Source organism: Dermacentor albipictus, chromosome 6, assembly GCF_038994185.2.
Source record: "Dermacentor albipictus isolate Rhodes 1998 colony chromosome 6, USDA_Dalb.pri_finalv2, whole genome shotgun sequence".
Lineage (NCBI taxonomy): Eukaryota > Metazoa > Arthropoda > Arachnida > Ixodida > Ixodidae > Dermacentor > Dermacentor albipictus.
In genome coordinates, this window is record NC_091826.1 from 88,336,097 (window position 1) to 88,358,910 (window position 22,814).

The 22,814-nt window shown below is 45.6% G+C and overlaps 1 protein-coding gene across 1 annotated transcript in view; it reads right to left on the bottom strand.

Moving 5' to 3' along the window:
- The window catches only part of LOC139061278 (uncharacterized), a 42,880-nt gene extending 20,358 nt beyond the window's left edge, over positions 1 to 22,522 (bottom strand). Inside the window, exons 1-3 of the mRNA XM_070541003.1 lie at positions 22,363 to 22,522; positions 8,231 to 8,492; positions 6,753 to 7,092 (exon numbers count right to left, since the gene is read on the bottom strand). Coding sequence (XP_070397104.1) covers positions 6,753 to 7,092; positions 8,231 to 8,492 — 602 coding nt within the window. The 5' untranslated portion in view covers positions 22,363 to 22,522. The remainder of the gene's footprint in view (positions 1 to 6,752; positions 7,093 to 8,230; positions 8,493 to 22,362) is intronic.
- Positions 22,523 to 22,814: the final 292 nt, after the last annotated feature.

A 22,814-nucleotide genomic window follows, 5' to 3' on the forward strand; every position in this document is an offset into this window, starting at 1 on the left:
TATGCAAAACCCACGCACTGCGGGAATCAAAGCTATGCGAGGCGTACTGTAGGTACTGGCTATCGGCGTAGTCTGGGGTTCTTCGAATGGTTATCGGAAGGGCGAACGCGCTTGTTTAAAGCAAGCAGGTGTGGTTGATGGGAGACTGGTTTTTCCTCCGTAGTCACTACTACGAAACTATGACGTCAACAGCATACAAAAGATTACACTTTGTTTCTGCGCGAAGAAACTTGCGATCATTGCGACCTGGGTCGGTCACAAACGGAGTACAATGCAGAGATTTAGACTTTGCTTACGCAAATAAGATTTGGCTACCGAAGGGGACGGAAACCGTAACCCACGGCTGCGTTTTCAAGCGAAGCTTGTATCGTCTCACTCGTGTGGGCATCGGTGTTGGTGCTGCCGTAAGAGAAAACCCATGCCGCAAAAAAATTTTAATTGCTTGAAGGGTATCGAGACCACCTCACTCATCCCAATTCAGCCACTGTCGGTTCTTACGCGAGCTTTAAAGCGGGGTTTTATAAGCGTGAAGCAGACGCAGCGCACGAGCCAATCACAAGCGTCCCCTCCATCCGGAGGAGGAAAAGGGGTGTGATCGCGTGTTCGCTCGACTCGCGCCCGCCGTTTCCCGTTTATTCAGGCTCGGCAGTCAGACGGGGAGGCTGAGATTGGTTCTTTCTGCCTAAGAGCAGGCGGCGTTCAAGGAACGGCAACGGGAGCGTGCCGCGCGTCATTCGTTCAGCGGAAGAACAGGCAGCGTTGGATGAACGCAGGCGGGAACTCCCTCGAGAAAGGGCTCGTCGTCGTCGACGTGCCGACTACGCCGTGAGAGAGCGCGAAGCCGAGGCCTAACGACCACGAAGAGCCACCGATTCCGCGCTTCACTTGCACCCCTCTGCACAGCAGTGGAAGGAAGCTCAAAAATTTTTTGTACTCCTTTGGAGTTACTTTTTTAGTCCGGCAATTTCCGTGCCCCAACTTTGCATTCGCAAATACTAGAACTCACTAATGTAACGCAGCATATTCGTAGCGTTACCTGCTACGAAGAAAGGACCAGGAAATTGGAGCCGACCCCGAATGCGTCGCTGTATACTCAAAACTTTAGTTGCCTTGAGGCAGGAATAGCAGAAACCGACACAATGTAGGGGCAAATCTGTGGCCGAATGCACACCAGCGCGGGCTCACGTGCCTTTGCTAGTGCCCTGTGACGCGACGCACCCGGCAGTGGTCTAAATGAGCTCGTTGATTTTGGTACGAGAGAAGCATGAATGCGATGGTGGTTTCATTTATGAAAAATTTGGAGGACCTTAAGCTTCGCCTTTAACAGTGGAACGCGATGGCATTCAAAGATCCTTGACTGTTTCCCGGCAACTGTAGGTGATGTAACCATAATGTTTACCGGAGAACAATGGCGGCGAGCGCTACGCACGAAGGTGAGCTTTCTGGTGGAAACGTGGCCTCTTGCCTGTGCCGCGGATGCGCGCAGGCGAGCGCCATCTGGGTGGTGTTGCAAGGAATCGAGTGGGACGTGCCGCTCCATGAATGGTAGAAACGCTGGAAAGGGGGTTTGTGTGGAAATATCCGCCTAACACAGTTACCTTGTTTTCGTATAGTGAAATTACAGTCCAATGCCATCATGCCTGTAGGCTGTGTCTAAGCCATACTTTACAATTTTTCTGACGCATTTTACTTTGAGAAATTCAATCAGTTCGGTAACACCTTTGCTCTACCCGGGGGCCCTGCGTGGTTCGGTACGAGTGCTTCGGAACGATTTTTCGCTCACGAGACTCCCGGCGTCGGCGTCTGGCGCCGGATTTCCTCCTACACGGGAGGATAGTGGTTACGCCAAATCGCACATTGAGTGCTTTGGTGGCGTAACGTTGAGAGCATCGGGATGCTCTGCGCGGCTCACGCACTTCTATTGCGATTTTGATATTTTACGTGCCAAGACGACGATCCGATTATGCGCTACGCAGTAGCGGCGGCTGCCGAATAATTTGCGCCACCTGACTTTATAACGTGAATCGAATGCACGAGGCGGTTTTGCACTTTGCCCTCGGTGAAGTGCTGTCACGACGACCAAATTTTACCCAGTGACCTCGTGTGTAGCAGTGTAGCGTAGTTGAACTAAGCTTCCACGCCGAATGACACGAGTTTCCTTTTTGTGAAATGACTGGATACATGAGCCTACCTGCCACAAGGTATCTGATTAGCCAAACGATGCTTCGCTTTAACGATATAGTTATGCCGACAGTTTTATAGAAATTTTGTTTTGACCGAAAATGGTTCGGGAAAGAAGATGCTGGAGATCGAAAGGGCAACCCGTTCGCAGCTGCGTGTCCACATGCACTCCGATGAAAGGAGCCCGGAATCGCGAGACTCGTTTCTCACCCAACAAGAAATTATCTTGTCCGTACTCTGGTAAAACAACTGGTAGTGACACCTAGTGACCACTTTCTCCAACTCCAGGGATTTGAAGAATTTCAATGGGGCACGAATAGTCCAAACTATAGCGCAAAATTACAGACCACGATAGAAAAGGAAGAGGCACATCTGCGATCGCTACTGGCACCTCTTCTAATGCGCTGCGTACATTTTGCCCCGTTTAAAATGGGCAACCTACACCGGAATTTGCCTCCCCCCCTATGAATGTTCTTATAGAAAGAAAACTTCGATTACGTTAACTACTGACCAGCTTAACGATTATTTCTTAGCGTTGAACTAGCAGTTCAGTAGGGTATGGTGGGTCACTGCGGTGACCCACCACTTAAGGCTCTTTGGTTACAGTTCGTCACAAGCTGTCGCTGCTAAGGACGTTGCTGCCGTTACCTCCCGGTTGATTACCTGGTACTTTCGCAAATAGCAATGCTCTTACGGGCAAGCTGAAGTAATTCATTTGTTAATTTGAGTCCGATTTCCGCCACAATACGGCAGAGGCGAGATGCAAGGATGGACGTGTTCCACACAATGATCGAGGTAGGAGCTCGGGTTTTTGCAATCTTGCGATGGAGGGTGTCGGAAAGCTCTCAGATGGTAGCGCGAGGTCATGTGCGTACTCGAGTATTGCATTGCGCACCACTCGTTGGAAATCTAGCCCCGTTAGGGTACAAATAAGCTGGCATTTTATTCGGATGCCAATACTACATTTTCTTAATTTGTGTTCACTGTAATCGCTATATGTCGTATTGACTTTGTTATTTAGGCTGCGTCTTACAACCTTTTTAACATGTGTACTGCGTGAGAGTAAGTTTCAGCAGGACGTGCAGTAATGCGACGCGCTTGATGTCAACATTGGTGAAGATGGATGGAGAAGTTTAGGAAAATCATAACGAGAACCTGTTTACATACCGGCACTGGAAGATTTATGCGGTATTTGCAATGAGCAACAGTGCACTCCAGCGATGCAGTTTTGGCACCGTCTCATGCTTATTTGTACATCACTTGTGCCTTAATTCAGCAGACATACAACACGACGAGGTAGGATATAATCAAGCTGCAGGTTGTTCCAAAGCGACAACGCGAATAGCCTTATCTTATAACGCAAAATTTACAAAAAGAACAAGGCTAATACTGCCTAATCAACCATATTCGACATGAAAAGTGATCGCAACGCAAATGCGGCCGACGTAAGAAAGATTATAATTTAGTAGAGCTGAAGTCTAATGTACATTTGGAATACGGGTGATAGAGTCACGAATACTTCTGGAAAGCTTTGGTATCGAAGCAGACCATTACATCGTGTCTGAGGGTCTAGGCAAGAGCCCTCGTCAGCCAGAGAGGCTAGGCCAGAGGCCAGATGCACAATTGTTTCATCGCAGTGCCTGTTTAGCCACTCACCATAACGAATCATCAAGTGCGGAAGGCGCAACGCTGCCCGAAGAAAACACAAAGGAAGAAAAAAGTGGAGCTCGACGCTTCGGTTCGTTCCTGGGCTCTGGTATGAAAGGCCGCGAACTAAGACTGCTTTGGAACCCATCTAGAGGCAGAGCGTGTCTCCGATGACAAGAACGCTTTCCTGTTGGAGGCATGGTAGCAGGAATTTTAATTCAGTGCCGGGCAGTGTCGAAGATATATGCATCGTACATACTTTCTTAGATACAATTTGGGCATCTTGTATTTGTATTATACGTCTGGCAAGACGTGTATCAGCATTTTCATTTCCGATACACGAAATAATACATGTATATTGAGATGCAAGATACTGCTATCGCAACATCACCGTGCGAAACAATAGGCATTGGCTGAACTCTCCTTCTCAAGCAGAAACTGCTGCCACTAAGTCACCTTAGCAAAATGAAAGGCAGCGACGCTCTTATCTTTCCACTAGAGCCCTCCAGCGCGGGCAGGCGATGAAGTCTGCGCATTCCTACTGGTGGAGCACAGTCGCGTTGTGGCGCTCACACCGTCTCGACAAAAACAAGCGCGCAACCGTCTGCGCGCCGCCGACCTTTTATTTTCTTGATTTCTTAGTTCTTACTTGAGCCGGTGCCATGATACTTGCTCGCAGCCAACGTACTTTGCCGCGTACGTACATCGATGCGTGCGGCTTCTATGACTCAAATTCTGATGACGCTATAGCGTTGTTATCGAAATTCCTTTTGCATGGCGCGTTGTTACGAAGTCTGAGCAATGCAAGAAGGGATTTGCCTTGAGCCTAGTTGCTTTCGCTCATCAGTGATTTCAAGGATCTCGTGGATGTGTGAGACTGTTGTGAAGCAATGCCTGCGTACCGCAGCTTCCGGGAGAATTGCGCATAAGGCGGCTATCTTGCCAACGTGATTGTTGCTTGCAAGCGCCAAAAGCATTTTTTCACTACACAACATGAAACGTTCTTGAGCTGCAGAAGTTTTTCTCGCAGAAAAAATTTCTTTAAATTATTTTCCGTTAATGAATACGTCGCTAGCGAACAGTTTATTCCAGCAGATAAGTCGGATATGAAAGGTCATGGCAGCTTTATATGCTCTGTATACACGATGCGTCACAAAAAAATCTCTACGAGCGCTGCTGCTGTACACCTACCCAGCGATCTGGTATTGCATAAACGGAATAGGTTAACGAACAAGGTGAAACTGCACAGCGGCACTTGAACCATCGTGCAGAGACTGCTTAGTGACGTTCTTGTGATTCGACGGAGACCTGCAAACTGGTCGGCAAGCAGGGCAGCGACTCTCATCAAGCACAAAAGCGACAAGCAAAAACCGCTGACAGCGCAGCTTATAGAGAGCTGTCATTTTAAGCAGCTAAACCAAGCTCGAGAAACTGTTTCGCAAAGGAAGTATTATAATTTCAGCAAAAAAAAAATTGACATATTAACAGACATTACTTAAATAAAAGCTTGATTGGAGTTTAAAAATTTCCAAGCAATATTTTTGAGCAAAACTTTTGCTGCTTCAGTGTAGACATCCATAATAAGAAATTTGCGAATATAGTGAAGCGTCTTGAGACAAATTTAAGGTATCGTATCCCATACAATAATTGCGGTAGGACCTTGCATTTGTATCTCAAATACTTGTTGCTCAAGTATCGTGTATCGTATCTTGATAGAATTACTAAACATTCTTTGACCAGCCCTCTTATAATTTTGTATAACCTTCAATATTAAATGGATTTTTGAAAATTAAGAAATATGCTCCTTCAACGGCGTTTTACAGCTTCATGTGTAACCCACATTTACAATTGAGACTGGTGTGGGGCCTTTTAAGTAAATAGCCAACAACCCGGCACACGCATGTACTCAAGTGGTGTTTATAGGCTGATAAAGTGAACAGACTTGTGGCTTTGCCAGCATTACTTCAGTGGTACATACTACGCAATGATAACCCATTTAGCCAGTGAAATTTCTTTCCAGCTGGCCTGTAGCTGCTGGTGCAGAGCGTTGGTAGCAACACAATAGATTACGCATTCCTATTAGGATATTCATTTGACCAGGAGGCAAATTTTTTCAAACGCATTGTCATTGGACAAAACGCCAGGAGATGTCACCACCAGCTTTGCTGCTGCCGTCCACGACTTCGGTAGCTCGCAAATAATAATAATATTTGGGGTTTTACGTGCCAAAACCACTTTCTGATTATGAGGCACGCCGTAGTGGAGGACTCCGGAAATTTTGACCACCTGGGGTTCTTTAACGTGCACCTAAATCTAAGCACACGGGTGTTTTCGCATTTCGCCCCCATCGAAATGCGGCCGCCGTGGCCGGGATTCGATCCCGCGACCTCGTGCTCAGCAGCCCAACACCATAGCCACTGAGAAACCACGGCGGGTTAGCTCGCAAATGGGAGGAGGCGTTTACGGAGAAGCGATAGGTCTCCAATGGCGTAGGAGAGAATCAGTTCCCCGTTGTATAGAGGCTATCATTTGCATCGCCGAATGCTCGTACACCAAGTGCGCGCGCCACCGTTACCGCTTGGTCGATCTGTTGAGCGAGCACGCTTGACAACATCCCAATATGCCCGCGTGAACGGTGTGGAAAGGAGAAATCTTCACTTCTTGCTAAACCCGGAGCACGCTCAGGCCATGGCTCGAGCGTCGCCCCTCAATCAGCCATATATTGTATTATTCGACCTGTGTACTCAGAAGCACGTCAACTTATGTAGTCAGCTTCATGTGAACGTTAGTAATCTTAGGTTTAAGATTTTCGCTTCGTGCCCTGTGAGGAGGAGCACCGTCAAATTTAAAGCGACAACCTGCGCCCCTCCACCCCCCTTCCTACCTTATTCGCACACAAAGCACAAAAGGACCTTCTTGCTAACCTGTGTTGTCGCAGTAGCAAGTGAATCAGCAGAGAAACTCGCAGCACCTCCTGGAGTGTTGGCGCGCTGGTGTCTGGCCAGGCGTACCCCTGGAGGGTGAGTTCGCCCCACTTGTGCTCATATAGCTCGAAGAAGCCCTTGGCAAGCGTTCGATTCCACGGATCCAGCTGGGCGATGATCCAGCAGGGCTTCTGGTCAGGCTCCCAGGTGCAGGAACGCTGGTAGCTGTCGTCGTCAACTCCGCCGTTGCCGCCATCGTCGCCCCCGTCGCCGTCATCATCGTCAGGGTCATTGCCTTTGGCACCCTTACGACCACGGCCCTTGCCACGACCACGAGGGGCTACATAATTAGAAAGATTACGTAGAGTTTTAGTCTGTCCGCAAGCTGATCAGCATTGCGGAATACCGGGTTCCTGAAGGAGTGAAACAGTGGTCGGGTTGGTGGCGCCGCGTGATGACTGAGAGCGTAACCAGAGAAACATACTGAAGTAACCAAATGCATTCTGCTTCACGGCTGTTATGAATTTTCGGCAGCGGAATTACGCTGAGCAGTTCACATTCTTAAGTGCTTTCGGCAAGAGCATAAAAAGATGTATATAAGGCACGGTGGTGAGACGAAGCCTTACGAGACCTTGCTAATAGTGTCCGGTAAAGAGGCATCATACAGAAGCACCACTAAATAAAACTTAATACTAAAAGAAACTAAAAGTAATAATGACAGGAAAGTGACAGACGGTTCTTTACAGAGGGTATTTTGAGGCACCTGCCCACAGCGTGGTTCTGAGACTGCTCACGTGGGGACAAGTGAAAAGAGTCGGCGGTCACAGTGACAAGAGCTGCGGCGCGAAAAATCTCAAAAACCATTGCGCAGGCACAGATAGGCCAAACGCACCTTGAGGGAAGGAATTGTTGGGCACCAGTGGGTACGCGTTCTCCGACTGTTTTATTCACCTGTGAACCTGTATATATTCATCTGTCAAACTGTACGTCAACGTGCAACCTTTCAATATGGCGCGCTCTTGTCCTCAATCTTGATAGCTAACTCGTCTTAACCTAGGTGGCGTGCATACGCTACATTATCCTTTTCTTTCTAGAGGAGACTGGCGTTGATATAGAAGCATGTGGTTATGTTTGAACAGAATTACGAAAATGCAACGCGTCCAGAAAATTTAGAAATGCTGAGGAGGTATAGCCCTACATATATTCCGATAAAACGCGTATTTGTAGATCCTGCATTGACGCCAATGGCAGCACCTGAAAGCCTCACATGGGCATGCAAAGAAGCTTTCATGACGGGACAAAGGAGGTCGCACTGCCTCCGGGCGGGTGAACCATGGACTGTGGGACAGGCGCGAATCCGCAAGTTCACAGCCATGGTGAAATAAATACAATACAAACGCATAGACACGTCCGCGAACAGCAAGATAGACGAGCTTATTTTAATAAAGGAAGGCATCTGCAAACAAAGCCTCCATTACCCGATTTGCCGCCGCGTTTCTTGGAACCACGAGAAGGCCCTCCCCGGGATGTTGATGGACCTCCACCGGATGTTGATGGAGCCTCAGACCTTTTGGAAGGCTTCGCTTTTCCGCCTCCTAAAGCGCGGCGGAATTCGCTGTTGAATATGCCAGTGACTTCGTTCACCGTCGGTCGAGTCAGTCTGCAGAGGCTCTGTAGCAATGCCATGTATTCCGGAGACAGGACATTGCCGCCTTCTTCCTGCTTAGGCGCACTGGCCATCTGTAACGCACAAAGTGCGGTAGAAATTCTGTAAACAGTAATGGCACTGCGTCTTTTCGCTCCGTAAGCCAGCATTCCGTACAGTTTCTGCCTACTTCCTGCGAAACACGATCGGTATAGGCGACTTCTAAAGGGCATAAGTACAGCAAACATAAATAAACTTTACGAGGAATTTAGATGCAGGGCCCGTAGGTGGACTACAAAGGGCTAGATTATCGCCTCCAAAGAGGTGCGAAATGACACATTTCTTTTTATTCTTTGCCGCTGTTGCATTGAATGTTTCCAACCATGGTTCGGGAAAGTTCGCAACGAGTAGGTGGCGCCTACTTTAGAGACTCAGATTGTTGTAGATCAATGGGGTTATAGATTATCTGCGTGTAATAAGCAAACCTAACAGGAAAATGAGAATAGGTGCAGCTTGTTGTGGAAGGTTTGAAAACAAGCGCGCGTAACAGCACCTGCACAAAACAATGCAGAATAGTAATTTGAAAACCTAACGAAATTAAATTATGGTGTTGTACTTGCCAAAATCACGATCTCATTATGAGGCACGACGTAGTGGAGTACTCAGGAATAATTTGGACTACATGGGCTTCTGGTACGTGCCCCTAAATCTAAGCACAGAGGTTCTTTCTCCCCCATCGAAACGCGGCCACCATGGCCTGCATTTGATGACCCGGCTTGTGCATAGCAGCCTAACACCATGTCCACTAAGAGACCACGACGGTTATTGAAGCTGTGACGTAATCTTGGATACTTAAAACCAATGAGACAGTTTCATGGACGAGTTGTACCATTCTTTTTGAATAGATGAACTCTAATAGAGATATGCGAGCCTTAGCAGTGAAGGCAAAAGCGCAGTTGAGTAGCCCTCGTGAACAAACATACGACTTTAGAGGACAGAATCGTACATGCAGGAGAATTTGAGAGGAGCGGGAACTGAAATTTGTCACCACGCAGATAAGTTCACTAAACATTGTGTCCGGCATATCGTTATGACCTGTATATGCAGCATACCACATAGTCCCATCAAGAAGGACAGAAAATGAAAGGAGACGCAGAGATAAGAGATTGATGGACAGCGCAGAACCACGCGGCATTCGCATTTAAAAGTTAACATTCATGGAAGCTCAAGCACTTGAAGCATAATAACATGAAGCAGAGATGGCACTGGCAGGAAGTTATCAAGAACGATTTCCATTATACCTGTAGAAAAGGAAGTGATGCTTAACTAGGTGAGTGCAGGTTCATAGCGTTGTAAACTGTACCTCAGTGCACGCCGCAAATCCCAAGCCCAGTGCCTATGATTATATGTGTACAGTATGGGTGTTGACATTGTCACATATCGAGCGCGGATAGGTAGCCATAGCCAACGACTACAGTGTAGCCGCAGTGAAGGGCCTCGTTTTCATGCCGCTGCCGGTTTGTTTGCTACATGGTGCCCGAGAGGGCGACTGATCGTTCTTATGTTTTCTGCGGCTCACCTCCTAATCTGCTGCGGTGACATTGAAGTCAATCCCGGCCCTGACAAGATAGACAAGGTTCTTGATGCGCTAAAGGATGCCGAGTCTGCGTGTGAAAAATTTCAAAAGGAAATTAGCAGTAAGATGAAGGACATTCTATCAAGTATAACTGACCTTAAGAAACGCCTTTCGAAAGTGGAAGCTTCGCTAGACGATTCTTTGGGAAATGCCACAGCGTTATCCGAAGTAAAAAAAGGTGTCGATGACATCAAAAGCGATCTTTCATCCTTTTCTGATAGGCGGAATTCTGAACCTAACATAGTTGAAATCGTTGATGACATCAACAATCGGATGCGCAGAAAAAACTTGATATTCAAGGGCTTGCCCGAGGCAGATAAAGAAGGCTACGAGGCTTCTCAAGTTGTCATTGAAAGCTTCTGCAGAGAACACCTTGGCCTCGAGATAACGGATATTGAACGTGCACATCGCATTGGATCTCGTAGGCAAGGGCAGCACCGGTCAATAATAGTGAAGTTTCTGCACTACAAGACAAAATGCAGCATTCTGGCTAATTCGTTCAAGCTAAAAAATTTGAAATTAAACGTTTGGATCGATGAGGACTTTTCACCTCGAATACAGTTCGTGCGCAAACAGCTTCGCGACTTTGCTCGAGCGAATTGTCAACCCGATGAAAGGTTCAAACTATCTTTCGATAAGCTAAAGATAGGCAGGAGATTATATCGGTACCAGCATTCCGAGGGCAGGGTCGTGGAATGTGTCCAGCGAAATGCAAACCCATGACGCAGTCGCTACGTGCAGAAAGACAGTGGGACACCTACATTCTCTATAATTTCCGCCAACTTTCGTAGCATCCTTAACAAACAAGATCAGCTTACTTCCCTGATTCACGCTTGTAATGCAGATGTTATAATCGGAACCGAAACGTGGTTAACTCCTGAAGTTAGCAATTCTGAGTTACAAATTTCAAATTCATTCACTGTTTTTCGTAAAGACCGTGTGGATAGAAAAGGAGGCGGTGTCGTAATAGCCATCAGAAAGCATATAAAGGTAAAACACATACCTACTGACAGCATTCTTGAAACTATTTGGGTTGCATGCTATTTACCAGCTGTAACTTTGGTTATTGGAGCATGCTATAGGCCACCTGACTTTTTACAACATTTTTCTGAGGAACTGCAATCTGTATTAGGCTCCATCCAATCCGAATACAATAACTCTCCCATAATTTTGGCCGGCGATTTTAACTTTCCAAGCATAGAGTGGTCTGCTTTAAAATTCCCTAGCACGCGCCAGACACGCGATTGTGCAGATTTTGTTGACCTTTTAGAATATTTTCAGTTGTCTCAACTTGTCGAAATCCCTACGCGGAACAATGCTATTCTTGATCTGCTTCTAACAACACACCCTGAACGTGCTACCGTGGATGTACTAGAGTATATCAGTGACCATCGTGTCATACATTGTACCTTTAAAACGCAGACCGTGAAGACACCGCGACAAAAAAAGAAGATTTATGACTATTCTAAAGCAGATCCGGAAAGCTTCAACTCTGAGCTTTTTCAATTTTACCTGTCATTCATGCAAACGTATGAAAACTGTTCGCTGCAAGATAACTGGATTCGCTTTCGTGACGAGTTGTTAAGACTCCGGGAGAAATACATTCCAAAAAAATGGGTCTATGAAGCAGCAGACAAGCCATGGTTTACTCGCGACATTAAGCGATATCTGAATAAAAAGAAACGTTTGTTTCGAAAGGCAAGAAGCGCAAAATCTGCTGAAGCTAGGTCAGAATATTTATCGTTTTCTAAAGAATGTGCATTCCATATTGAGGCTGCCAAATATAAGTTTTTCAACCAGGATATTTCGCAATTTCTAAAAACAGATCCCAAAAAATTTTGGAAAGTCATTTCTCCCGCACCTACAAAGGAGTTACCTGTTTTTGACACTGAGTCTGGTGCTGCGATTGATGTCATGGATGTTGCTGAACGGTTTAATTTATTCTTTTGTAGTGTATGTAGTGACGAAAAGCCCCTAGATACGTCAAGACATTTGTCTGATAGTTCTCCATTTATGGAATGTATAACTGTGACAAGTGACGGTATTGTGAAAGCTATTGAGCGTTTACCTTCGTTTTCTAGTCCAGGTCCTGATGGTATTTGTACTAAGCTACTAAAAATGACAAAACACTATTCTGCTCTAATACTTACACTATTGTTTCAACAGTCTCGACACCGCCGAAATTCCAGACGACTGGAAATTGGCACATGTCATACCAATATATAAAACTGGCGACAAAAACAAGCTAACAAACTATAGGCCTATATCCCTTACGTCTGTTGTATGCAAACTATTTGAACACGTATTATCTTCTCAAATCATGCAGTACATGGCTAGCAACCACATTCTTTTTGCAAACCAGCATGGTTTTCAACGAGGCCGATCATGTGAATCCCAGCTTCTTGAACTAACTACAGACATTCACCTTAACCTTCACGAACTTACACAAACTGACGCCATATTTATAGATTTTGCTAAAGCATTTGACCGTGTGGCTCATAACCGCCTCATATATAAAATGAAACTGATTAATGTTGACGAAAAAGTAACAAACTGGGTTCAAGAATATTTAAGTAACAGACGACAAGCTGTCGTAATCAATAATGTCCGTTCTTCATTTCAACCTGTTCAGTCCGGGGTGCCTCAAGGTTCCGTTTTGGGACCCACTCTATTTTTAATTTATATAAATGATATTCATCAGGGTACAGACTCAGAAATCCGGTTATATGCCGACGATTGCGTTCTGTATCGGCCATTAAAATGTAAGGGTGATTGTGATAAGTTACAAAATGACTTGAACAAGATTGAAAGATGGTGCTCAGACTGGCAAATGAGCGTAAATACCTCGAAAACTAAACTTATGAGATTTACTACTTGCAGTGAAATTACGAAACACACATACTTTCTTAATGGTGAGGCTCTAGAAACTACAGAATCATTTAAATATCTAGGTGTTAATCTTTCTCCGACTTTGTCTTGGCATAATCACGTGGGTTGTATTGTTTCCGCTGCATGCAAGTCTCTTGGCTTCATTCGTCGAACGCTTCGTCAGGCTAATAGTGATACTAAACTTCTTGCATATACCACCGTACTTCGTTCAAAGATTGAGTATGCCTCATTTATATGGAACCCGCACCAAACGCATCTTATTAACAAATTAGAATCTTTTCAGAACAAGGCAGCGCGATTTATTACGGGTAACTATTCACAACATTCAAGTATCACCAAAATAAAACATGACCTAGGACTCATCCCATTGCAGACTAGAAGAAAGATATCTCGGCTAACATTCTTCCACCAGCTTTTTCATAACCCAAATATATTCTCTCAGGCACACATCTTACCAGCCAAAAGAAAATTCTCACGAATTGATCACGAATTTAAGGTCGAACAACCATTTGCACGTACTAACCTATTGCAGTTTTCGTGTCTGCACTTAGCCATTTCGGAATGGAATCATCTCCCAAGTAATATAGCTGAAATAACTGACCATATTATATTCAACAAGCACTTAATAAAACATTCGTGAATTAATAACATTAACATTTCTTCCTGCCTTTCTTCAGATGTCATATTATTGTTTGTATAATTTAATAATTATTGGCGTATGATGTTGTCAAATTAGTAGTGACGTAAAGGTTGTATAGCATGTACTACTTCATATAAGGAAGGTCGACTTACGATGTATATTGTATATCATTTATATTTTATATCAATTGTTCTCCCCCCCCCCCCTATGTAATGCCCAAGCTGGGCCTTTAGGGTAAATAAATGAAAAAAAAAACTAAGATACATGAAGTTCTTATACAGGGTTTCCAAGCTAAATTTAGCCAGAGTTTAATAATATGCCGCTGTACTCTAAGGCAAGGCGTCGAAATGCATGTTGCCGACTTTTGCATGGAGTAAGTCGCGCTATATTTTGGATTCTGCTGAAATGTACAATTAGTCACGATAGACTAACCAACTTCTGAAGCAACGAAGTTAGGCAAAAGATTAAAATTAGAAAGGTTTTGGTCAGTTTGCAAAACGTCTGAGTAAACAGGCTCTAACTGCATATCTGTTAGGTGTTAGTGCTTTTCCGCTTGATGCAGATTCTCACAAAATGAAAAAAATACCACGTGACATGCCCTTTTGCGCGCCGTAATTGCAGCGCTCCCAAACGTTCCGCGTACAAACGAACGTAGCATCTAGCAGAGTGTGCTGCCACTTAAAGGTTGACAGGAAAGCGACGCAGGTGCTGTATCTGCGAATTATACGAGCGATCCGCTTTCCTCGCAGCGATTTATGGTAGCGGTAAGCAGATACGCTCGGAAAATGTGCTTGTGTGCGCTGGAAGGCAAGGCAAATGTTCAATAGAACTGTACGATTTTGGTGAACAGTTTTTGTTAGGCTGAAGGGTCATGTGGCCAACTGATGACGCATAGCACAAGCACAGCATGGGAAAGGTTTCTGGTCATTAGCCATGTACCTTCTATATGCGGTGGTGAAATGGAAAGCAAAACGAAAACGCTAAGTGCCAATAGAAACGCGGTGGCTCGAGAAAGTTAGAGCGGTGACATATTTATACAGTGCCGATGCAGCACGATAGTTTACTGCGACAGAAGTTAATCCGAACACCTCATATAACCACAGAAAAGGAATTGGGCGACATTGAGCATAAGATTGGAAGATATTCCTATAGTGCAGGCAATTGCTCTTTTTTAAGAACAGGTACTCCAACCAGCCTGCCGCAACAGGCTGGTTTCGCTTTTGGATTGAGGCCAGCAATTCCTGCGCCTAAGCGACTTAGTGCGACTCCGCTACCTTATTCTATCGAACCAGCCTTGCTTAGAAATGTAAAAAGATGATGTCATAGAATGTGCTATAAAGGACACCCGAAAACCTGTTGCAGGCGTGCACACGGATGGTCGTTTAGTGGGTTGCTATCTCGGTATTTGAGAACGCACACAAAACGTTACATATCGACACGTGTACTTATCTTTATCGGGCGACCATGTTTCACCGCCTGACAGATGATATTGCACAGCGCGGGACGCGCCTGGACATATGTGAAGTTTGTGAAAAGTTATCGATGCTTCTATCCGATGGCTGCTGACGCCGAACGTTGTGTTATCTGATTTCATCGCCTGACGCGAACGGTGTAGAACTTTGCGAAAGGCACGCGGGTACCAACTACTAGTCTGGAACATTCGACGACTGCTGTATAAAAGCCGACGCGCTTGACCCGCTGATCAGATGTTCTACGATCGCCGACCGTGTTCGCCGCTATCGTTGTGCTATAAATGTAGCCTGTTTTTGTGGGCATAGGTTCGACCAATCAATGTTAGTTTTGTTCTTCACAGTATTGCTACTGTGTTCGTCAACCTCACCACCACGTAACAATATCGACAATATCTCCTGTATGGTCGCATTAAGTCCCAGAAGAACGATAACACGTTGTGCGGTAAATGTGCAATACGTAACGAAGAAGTAACAATTGCAAAGGAAATGTTCATTTTTAGCGCAAGGTAGACAGATAGCGTTGATCACACGCTAGTATTCAAGAATGTTGCACAGAAGTTCAGTGACAAAAGTTCCACACTTGCGCAGAAAGCTCACACCGCCATAGTGATAGGAAACGCTGCCCCTACTCTGCTGCCTGCACAGTTGACCAAGTTGAACGTCCGTGTTGTCTTTATGAGCCTCTCTTGTGTGTGTTTTAACTTGCGGCAAAAAACAGGTATTTTAGCAATCGCCAATTAAGCCAACTGTCAAGCAAAGGACCGGGCAGGATTCCGTAAAGGCTACTCAACAATACACCATATTGGCACTATCAATCAGGTGATAGAGAAATGTGCGGAATATAACCAACCCTTATATATAGCTTTCATTGATTACGAGAAAGCGCTTGATTCTGTCGAAACCTCAGCAGTCATGGAGGCATTACGGAACCAGGCTGTAGATGAGCCTTATGTAAAAATGCTGAAAGATATCTATAGCAGCTCCGCAGCCATAAAGAAAGCAACAAAATCCCAATAAAGAAAGGCGTCAGGCAGGGAGATACGATCTCTCCAATGCTATTCACAGCGTGCTTACACCAGGTATTCAGAGACCTGGATTGGGAAGAATTGGGGATAAAAGTTAATGGAGAACACCTTAGTAACTTGCGATTCGCTGATGATATTGCCTTGCTTAGTAACTCAGGGGACCAATTGCAATGCATGCTCACTGACCTGGAGAGGCAAAGCAGAAGAATGGGTCTAAAAATTATTCTGCGGAAAACTAAAGTAATGTTTAATAGTCTCGGAAGAGAACTGCAATTTACAATAGGTAGCGAGGCACTGGAAGTGGTAAGGGAATACATCTACTTAGGGCAGGTAGTGACGGCGGATCCGGATCATGAGACGGAAATAATCAGAAGAATAAGAATGCGCTGGGGTGCGTTTGGCAGGCATTCTGAGATCATGAACAGCAGGTTGCCATTATCCCTCAAGAGAAAAGTGTTTAATAGCTGTGTCTTACCAGTACTCATCTACGGGGCATAAACCTGGAGGCTTACGGAAAGGGTTCTACTTAAATTGAGGATGACGCAACGAGCTATGGAAAGAAGAATAATGGGTGTAACGTTAAGGGATAAGAAGAGCAGATTGGGTGAGGGAGCAAACGCGAGTTAATGACATCTTAGTTGAAATCAAGAAAAGGAAATGGGCATGGGAAGGACATGTAATGAGGAGGGAAGATAACCGATGGTCATTAAGGGTTACGGACTGGATTCCAAGGGAAGGGAAGCGTAGCAAAGGACGGCGGTAAGGTAGGTGGGCGGATGAGATTAAGAAGTTTGCAGGGACAACATGGCCACAATTAGTACATGACCGGGGTAGTTGGAGAAGTATGGGAGAGGCCTTTGCCCTGCAGTGGGCGTAAGCAGGCTGATGATGATGATGAATTAGGCCAACAAGCAGTTCTGTTGAACGTGATGGTGAGTGCTCTCGGCTTTTCTTGAGCGATTTATTCCCGCAAATAAAACATGCGTGCACACAAATTATAGCGCGAATTTTGCGAAATGGAGTTACTGACTACCAGCGAGAAGGACGGACGCCTTGAACGCATGGTTTCAGAAACAGCGCGTGCTTCCATACGTACCGTACTTCCAATCTATTCTATCCGCAAGGAGCCTTTACTTCATTACCCTGGAACCCAGCAGCGCGTGCTCTGTTGCGACTGTTTGGCCTATTCGACAAGGGAACAGCCAAGACACGGCTGCCATGGTGACGAAATCCAGCGAGGTTCGCAAGGAAAAGCGTCGCTTTTAATGCAGACTGTGGGAGAACACGGCTGAAGGCGAACATTTCCCTGACTGTGCCGGGCCACCCAGTAACAGCACTATGACAAAACTGCAGAGAGACACTGAACAGATAACTCATGAACAGAAAATTAATATACATTTTACTAGGCAGATGACTACAGAGTAATGGAATTTGGAAATGGAATAATGGAAAGTTTGTTTCCGAATGAAAGGAATATGTTGGACATCTGAGGTTATGTCGTGGCATGGTCATTGATTGTGAGGATAAACCTAAATGAACAGTGACAGTACCATCTCACAGCAGAAATCGCGTCAGTTACAAAACGAAACCTTGTAATGGCTTGTCGCAAAGTTCATAACCTAAATTTATTTCCAGTCTGCCCATATACATGCTACGATGGGAACCACATGATTCATCATAGGAAAAATGGAGTTCATCTAAACGTCACAGTAAACCGCCACTTAGCAGCATAACCGACCACTGGTGACACCGGTCTCACACGGGGTACTTTCGATAGCGATAAAGCCCGATGTGTATTGAGTTTCGCAATCGCGACGGGCTACTTTGGGTAAGCAAGCCAATGGCGAGCGATGAAGTGGATTTTTATGTGACTGGACTGCGATCGAGTGCCGGATGTGGCTACTATATTGGCATTGATGCAACTGAATGTTTCGAGTTAATGTCTAGCTAGCAGCAGGTTAGCAATAATCCGAGATGTAACCAAGATTTCACGAAAATTTCTAGCCAACTAAAAATAGCACTTCACGTCAGATATACTTCGCCCTAAAGATTTTTCAAGAACACCGTAATTACTTCCGTTATTTGCACACTTTTCTTCAATTAGTAGCTTAACAGAGAAGACGCGTAAATTACGCGAGGATTACCAGGACAATCTTGATGGCATTCCTTTTGTTATACCTGCTTCCTCAGAACCTTAAATCCGGCAAACTCAGCCATCGTCGCCGGTGTCGCATAATCATAGATGCTCGAGTATTTCGCAAACTTGAGTAACAAAGCAGGCATGCGCAAAGTACGCGAGGAGGATGGTATGTAGGCTGACGACACTCATTTTTTGTCATTTGACGGTAGCCTTGTTCAAGTAATATCTAGTACGTGCGACACCAGGAATTTCGTGCGGCGAAAACATCTTGCCCAGTGAGTGATGTATGCACGACTTGCTAGAACGAAGCGTTATGAACTGCCGGTGGCGAAAAGTAAACAAAAGATGATACAAACAAAATGAAACCCGGTCGACAAAAGCACTCGTGACATCTCAGTAGGAAGAAATCACCAAATTATGTTTTACAAATGAGATTAAAGCCAAGGCAATGCTGTCAGTTGCGCTGCGTCGACTGTCCCATTGTAATCGGACTATTCGAGGCAGAACATAGCCGGGTCTTAAAGGCGCAAGCTGAAGAGCGCGCAATCTCAGTCATGCAGAGTCTGACTGCGCTTGACAAATTAATCAGTAACAGAAGGGCCAGCAACAATTGAAATTGAATTTTTGGAGTGCTTTAAACGCGAAAGTATTTCGGTATTGTAGGCTAAAAAACCGCACACTCGTATAACAGGCCACTGGCCAGCAATCCGACAAACTGTGCTTCTGCACTTTTTTAGCGGCTTTCGCGTTGGTTCGGCCCAGTCCCGATACTGCTGTGGCGCTGCTGAAGTAATGGAACCATATCTGCGGAACGACCCACTGCATTGCTTTGTATTTAAAATGAAGTAGCAAGTTACACTGCGAAATACTTTGCCCATTTTCCGTTTTAATATTATGGGACCCTCTTCTGTATACTAGTTTTAGGTATTTCTTTTCTGTATGGATAAATTCAAACTTCCTACTTGCACGCATTCATATAGGCATTTTCTACTGAGTGAAAAAAAAGCAAACAGTTTTCCTGCCATGGTTGAACGCGGGTAAACCAAGTTTGTCGTGCGATAGCGTATTAGTTACCGCACCTGCAATTGCACCACAAGTCAGCATGCAGACGCTCCTCGGCGCGGCAGTAGCCGCGAGCGAATTAACCTTTATGCTGCGTCTCGCTTCTACGCGAACTAAACGCCGAAAGCACAGCGCACACGAAGCTGCCAGCACTCGGCGCACTTTGTACACATAGCAGATCGCTTTCAAGATATGGGCGCCTACGCGGCCGTGCGCAGAAGCTACCGGTAGTGGCAGGCTAAGTACCAGTTTGATCTCTGCTGCGCTCGATGGTCAGATTTACAGAACCAAGCGTCTTCTGGGTTTGTACCTAGAGTAGTAGAGCTATCGCTATAGAATGGGTTGAGCAAAACAAGCACGTTGGCAATATTGCCATGTTGCTTCATTCGCGATTACTTTTATAGCAGCAAAGCAAGGCTTACCTCTAAGCACAAAGCAGTGTTTTCATGGTTACATGCATGACAATGAAAGAAGTAGTCAATTTAAAGGTAAAAATAGATGTTTTAAGGAAATGGCCGCTGTGTCGTGAAGTGAATAGCAGTGCAAAGTTTTCTCTTTCCTTTTGTAGCAGAGAATCGAAGTGATAAAGCGTCAGATTCAGTCGTGATCAGAACCACAACATAGAACTGAGTCGCAGATGATGCCGGTCGCGTAACGTGTACGGGATGGCATAGAAAATACGTGCCCGAGATAGAGTATCGCGCGATACGATTGCTCAAGGTCTTATTTCTACAGCGTTGCCTTCACACGACCCCTTCATAATTCACAGTAACACAAAAGTTGTAGGATTGTTCGCTAAACAAAGTCATTCCCATCACGCCATGATGAAATCATTTGCTAAAAAGGTCCCCAAATGTTTTTGTATGACATCGACCCGCACAGCGACAACGTTTAAATTGTTGCTTACAGAGGGCGACAATCGCACGTCGCATTCTCGACCTATTATAGCGCGAAGTCCACATCGAAGGAAGAACTGCTCCTATAGAACGGCAAAAAATATGCACATTAGTACCTAAGCAACGAAACTATAAGTACGGAAGAACGTTGTTTTGTAGGATATGCACGTAGTACAGGTACTTGCGAACACCTAGTGGTAGCAGAAGATGCCAGGCGCCATCCCCATTATGCGGGGTTCAGCCACTGGCCGCCAGGCAGCGGCTGTGTTGTATATACGGTATGGTAGTGCGCACCTTGTAAACCTTTGCAATTTAGTATAGTGCTAGCATGGAGCGCGCTGCGTGTCAGTGGCCTTGTAGCTGCGAGGGGAAATCATGTAGGAAACGGCCGAACAAAATACATTGAAAGGGCAATCGCCTATTGCGCATAACGCGTTGCGAGAAAACGGAGCAAAATAACAGAAATGCACCGTAAAAAGAACTGCAGTGCACCGTCAATGAGAAAGTAAGGCGACTTCAAGCGTAAGTGCAATTTGCTGCTAGCAAAAAACAAGCCAACTCTGATTCAAGTAACGACGAACAAGTTTTCCTTTAGGAATCCTGGAAGTTTACGTGCTCAAACCACGATATAATCATGAGGCACGCTGCAGCGAAGGACTGCAAATTTTGACCACCTAGAGTTCTTTAACGAGCGCTCAAGGCATAGAACACGGGCGTTTGGTCATGTCGCTTCCATTGAAATGGGACCGCCGGGATTTAATCGCGCGACCTCGTGCTTAGCAGCGCAACGCCCTAGCTACTAAGCCACCCACGACTAACACTACAGCTCTATCCAAGGTTCCTCTAACGCGCGAAAAATTGATGTACCATATGAATGTCTAATCCCACCTAGTTCAGAACGCGGTATCCGCAAAGTGCGCACACCAGCGCCAAGTGAAGAAGCGAACGTTCCCTATTTACGAAATTTAGTAACGGTCTATGAAAGCCAATGCGAAAAACCGTAATGTCGCGAAGCGTCATCTCTGTTTACGAAGCTGTTTCTAGCTATCGGAAGCGAGTCTGGGTAGTCTCGGTAATGCCATGCGCGTAATTTGCAGATACGTGGGTTTACACGCGGTCAATAAAGTACACGGCCCTGTTTTCTAAGACACTACGTAGCGGCAATAACACGGAATGTTGCGGCAAGTTAACGGCGCTGTAGGATTCCCCCTATGAGGGGCGTAGCTATCCGCAGTTAAGGAAAGCGTCTTACGAAGAAAATTCGCTGTGCTGTGGTTATACTGGGCAGAGCAGTAGCGCGAAGCAAAAGATGAAGTAGACAGCGAGAGAAGGAAGCGTGAGTGCTACTTGCAATGAAGGTGTGCAACACGGAAAGTGTACGAAAAGAATCTTCATAGGAACTACAAATGTGGCAAAAAGGTAAGAAAGCGCTACCACTTTCCTATAGTATTTATTTTCGTGTTTAGCTACAAACCTTAGTTGGATGCAGTTTTTTTAGAGGTCCCAGTAATTATGGCATACCAACTATGCCACAACGCTATCCGAGCGAGTTGTCATGCATAGGTGTAGTGGGCGGCTATTCCCATCAAGAGAGATACAAGCACTGCACGCAACTCTATGAAGACGAATGTTGTAGTCAGGGAACTATCGCTTCATATAGTGCGGTTGAAGCAACAATTTGCCTCGGAGGGACACTACAGTCATGGCATCCGGAATAATTTCTCCGCAACCCTGGGGTTCTTTTCAGAGAACCCCAAGTTTAAACACACGATCACTTTGACATTTCACACAATCTTAGTGCTGCCGCTGTTATCTGCAATTGAAACCAGGGCCTCGCGTTTACCATAAGAAAACCATTGCTACTGGACCACGTCAGCCTTGTGCTACGCTTGATAGCTCAGAATGACCGCAGTAAGCGCGAACTGCTGAAGACGCGATGTGAGCAAGCTATCTCGCTCACTTTCGAACAATGTAGTAAAAGGAGAAACGTATACTGAACGTTGAAACAAATTCAACCGAAGAAAGGCACACTCTCTGTGCACTTCCCTCGAGCCTCGATGTATTTTGCGCAAGCTTCTTATGCATTCCTAAGTCCTTCTCAAGGCGAGCTTAAAGGCGATGCGTAGCATTTATTTCTAAGGCATGCTGTTTCTCCCCTCCCTACCACACTTCCGTGTACGTGTAATTATAAACGCAAGGGCTTACCGTTAAAACTTCGCTGGGCCGAGCTCCGCTCCAGCGTGGCTCCGCAGACGTCCGAACAAAGCACCCACCCTGCAAGCTTCCAGCGATGGTAGCTGGTGCCGCGAAAATGCGACCGGGCAACCACTGGCCACAGAATATCAAGGTGACGTACTCATTGCGTCACAGCATATTTAGCGCATGGCGAAGGAAACTCGACCACCAACGCCACCGGTGGTGATACGGTATTGTGAGATTGTGGAAATCAGGACATGCGCAACAAACACGTTATTTTTTCGACGTTGCATGTTCAGTGATGCATCCATTTTTTTGGATCATTTGTGTTTGTAGGAGCTGATAATTTATCTGAGAGTAACGCGAGGACACCACACTTTAAGTCATGACGTCGTAGAGCAAAGCGACAGCTCATGGAATTGAAGGATTGCCCGCAAAGAACGCGAAACCCCCAGAGGTGC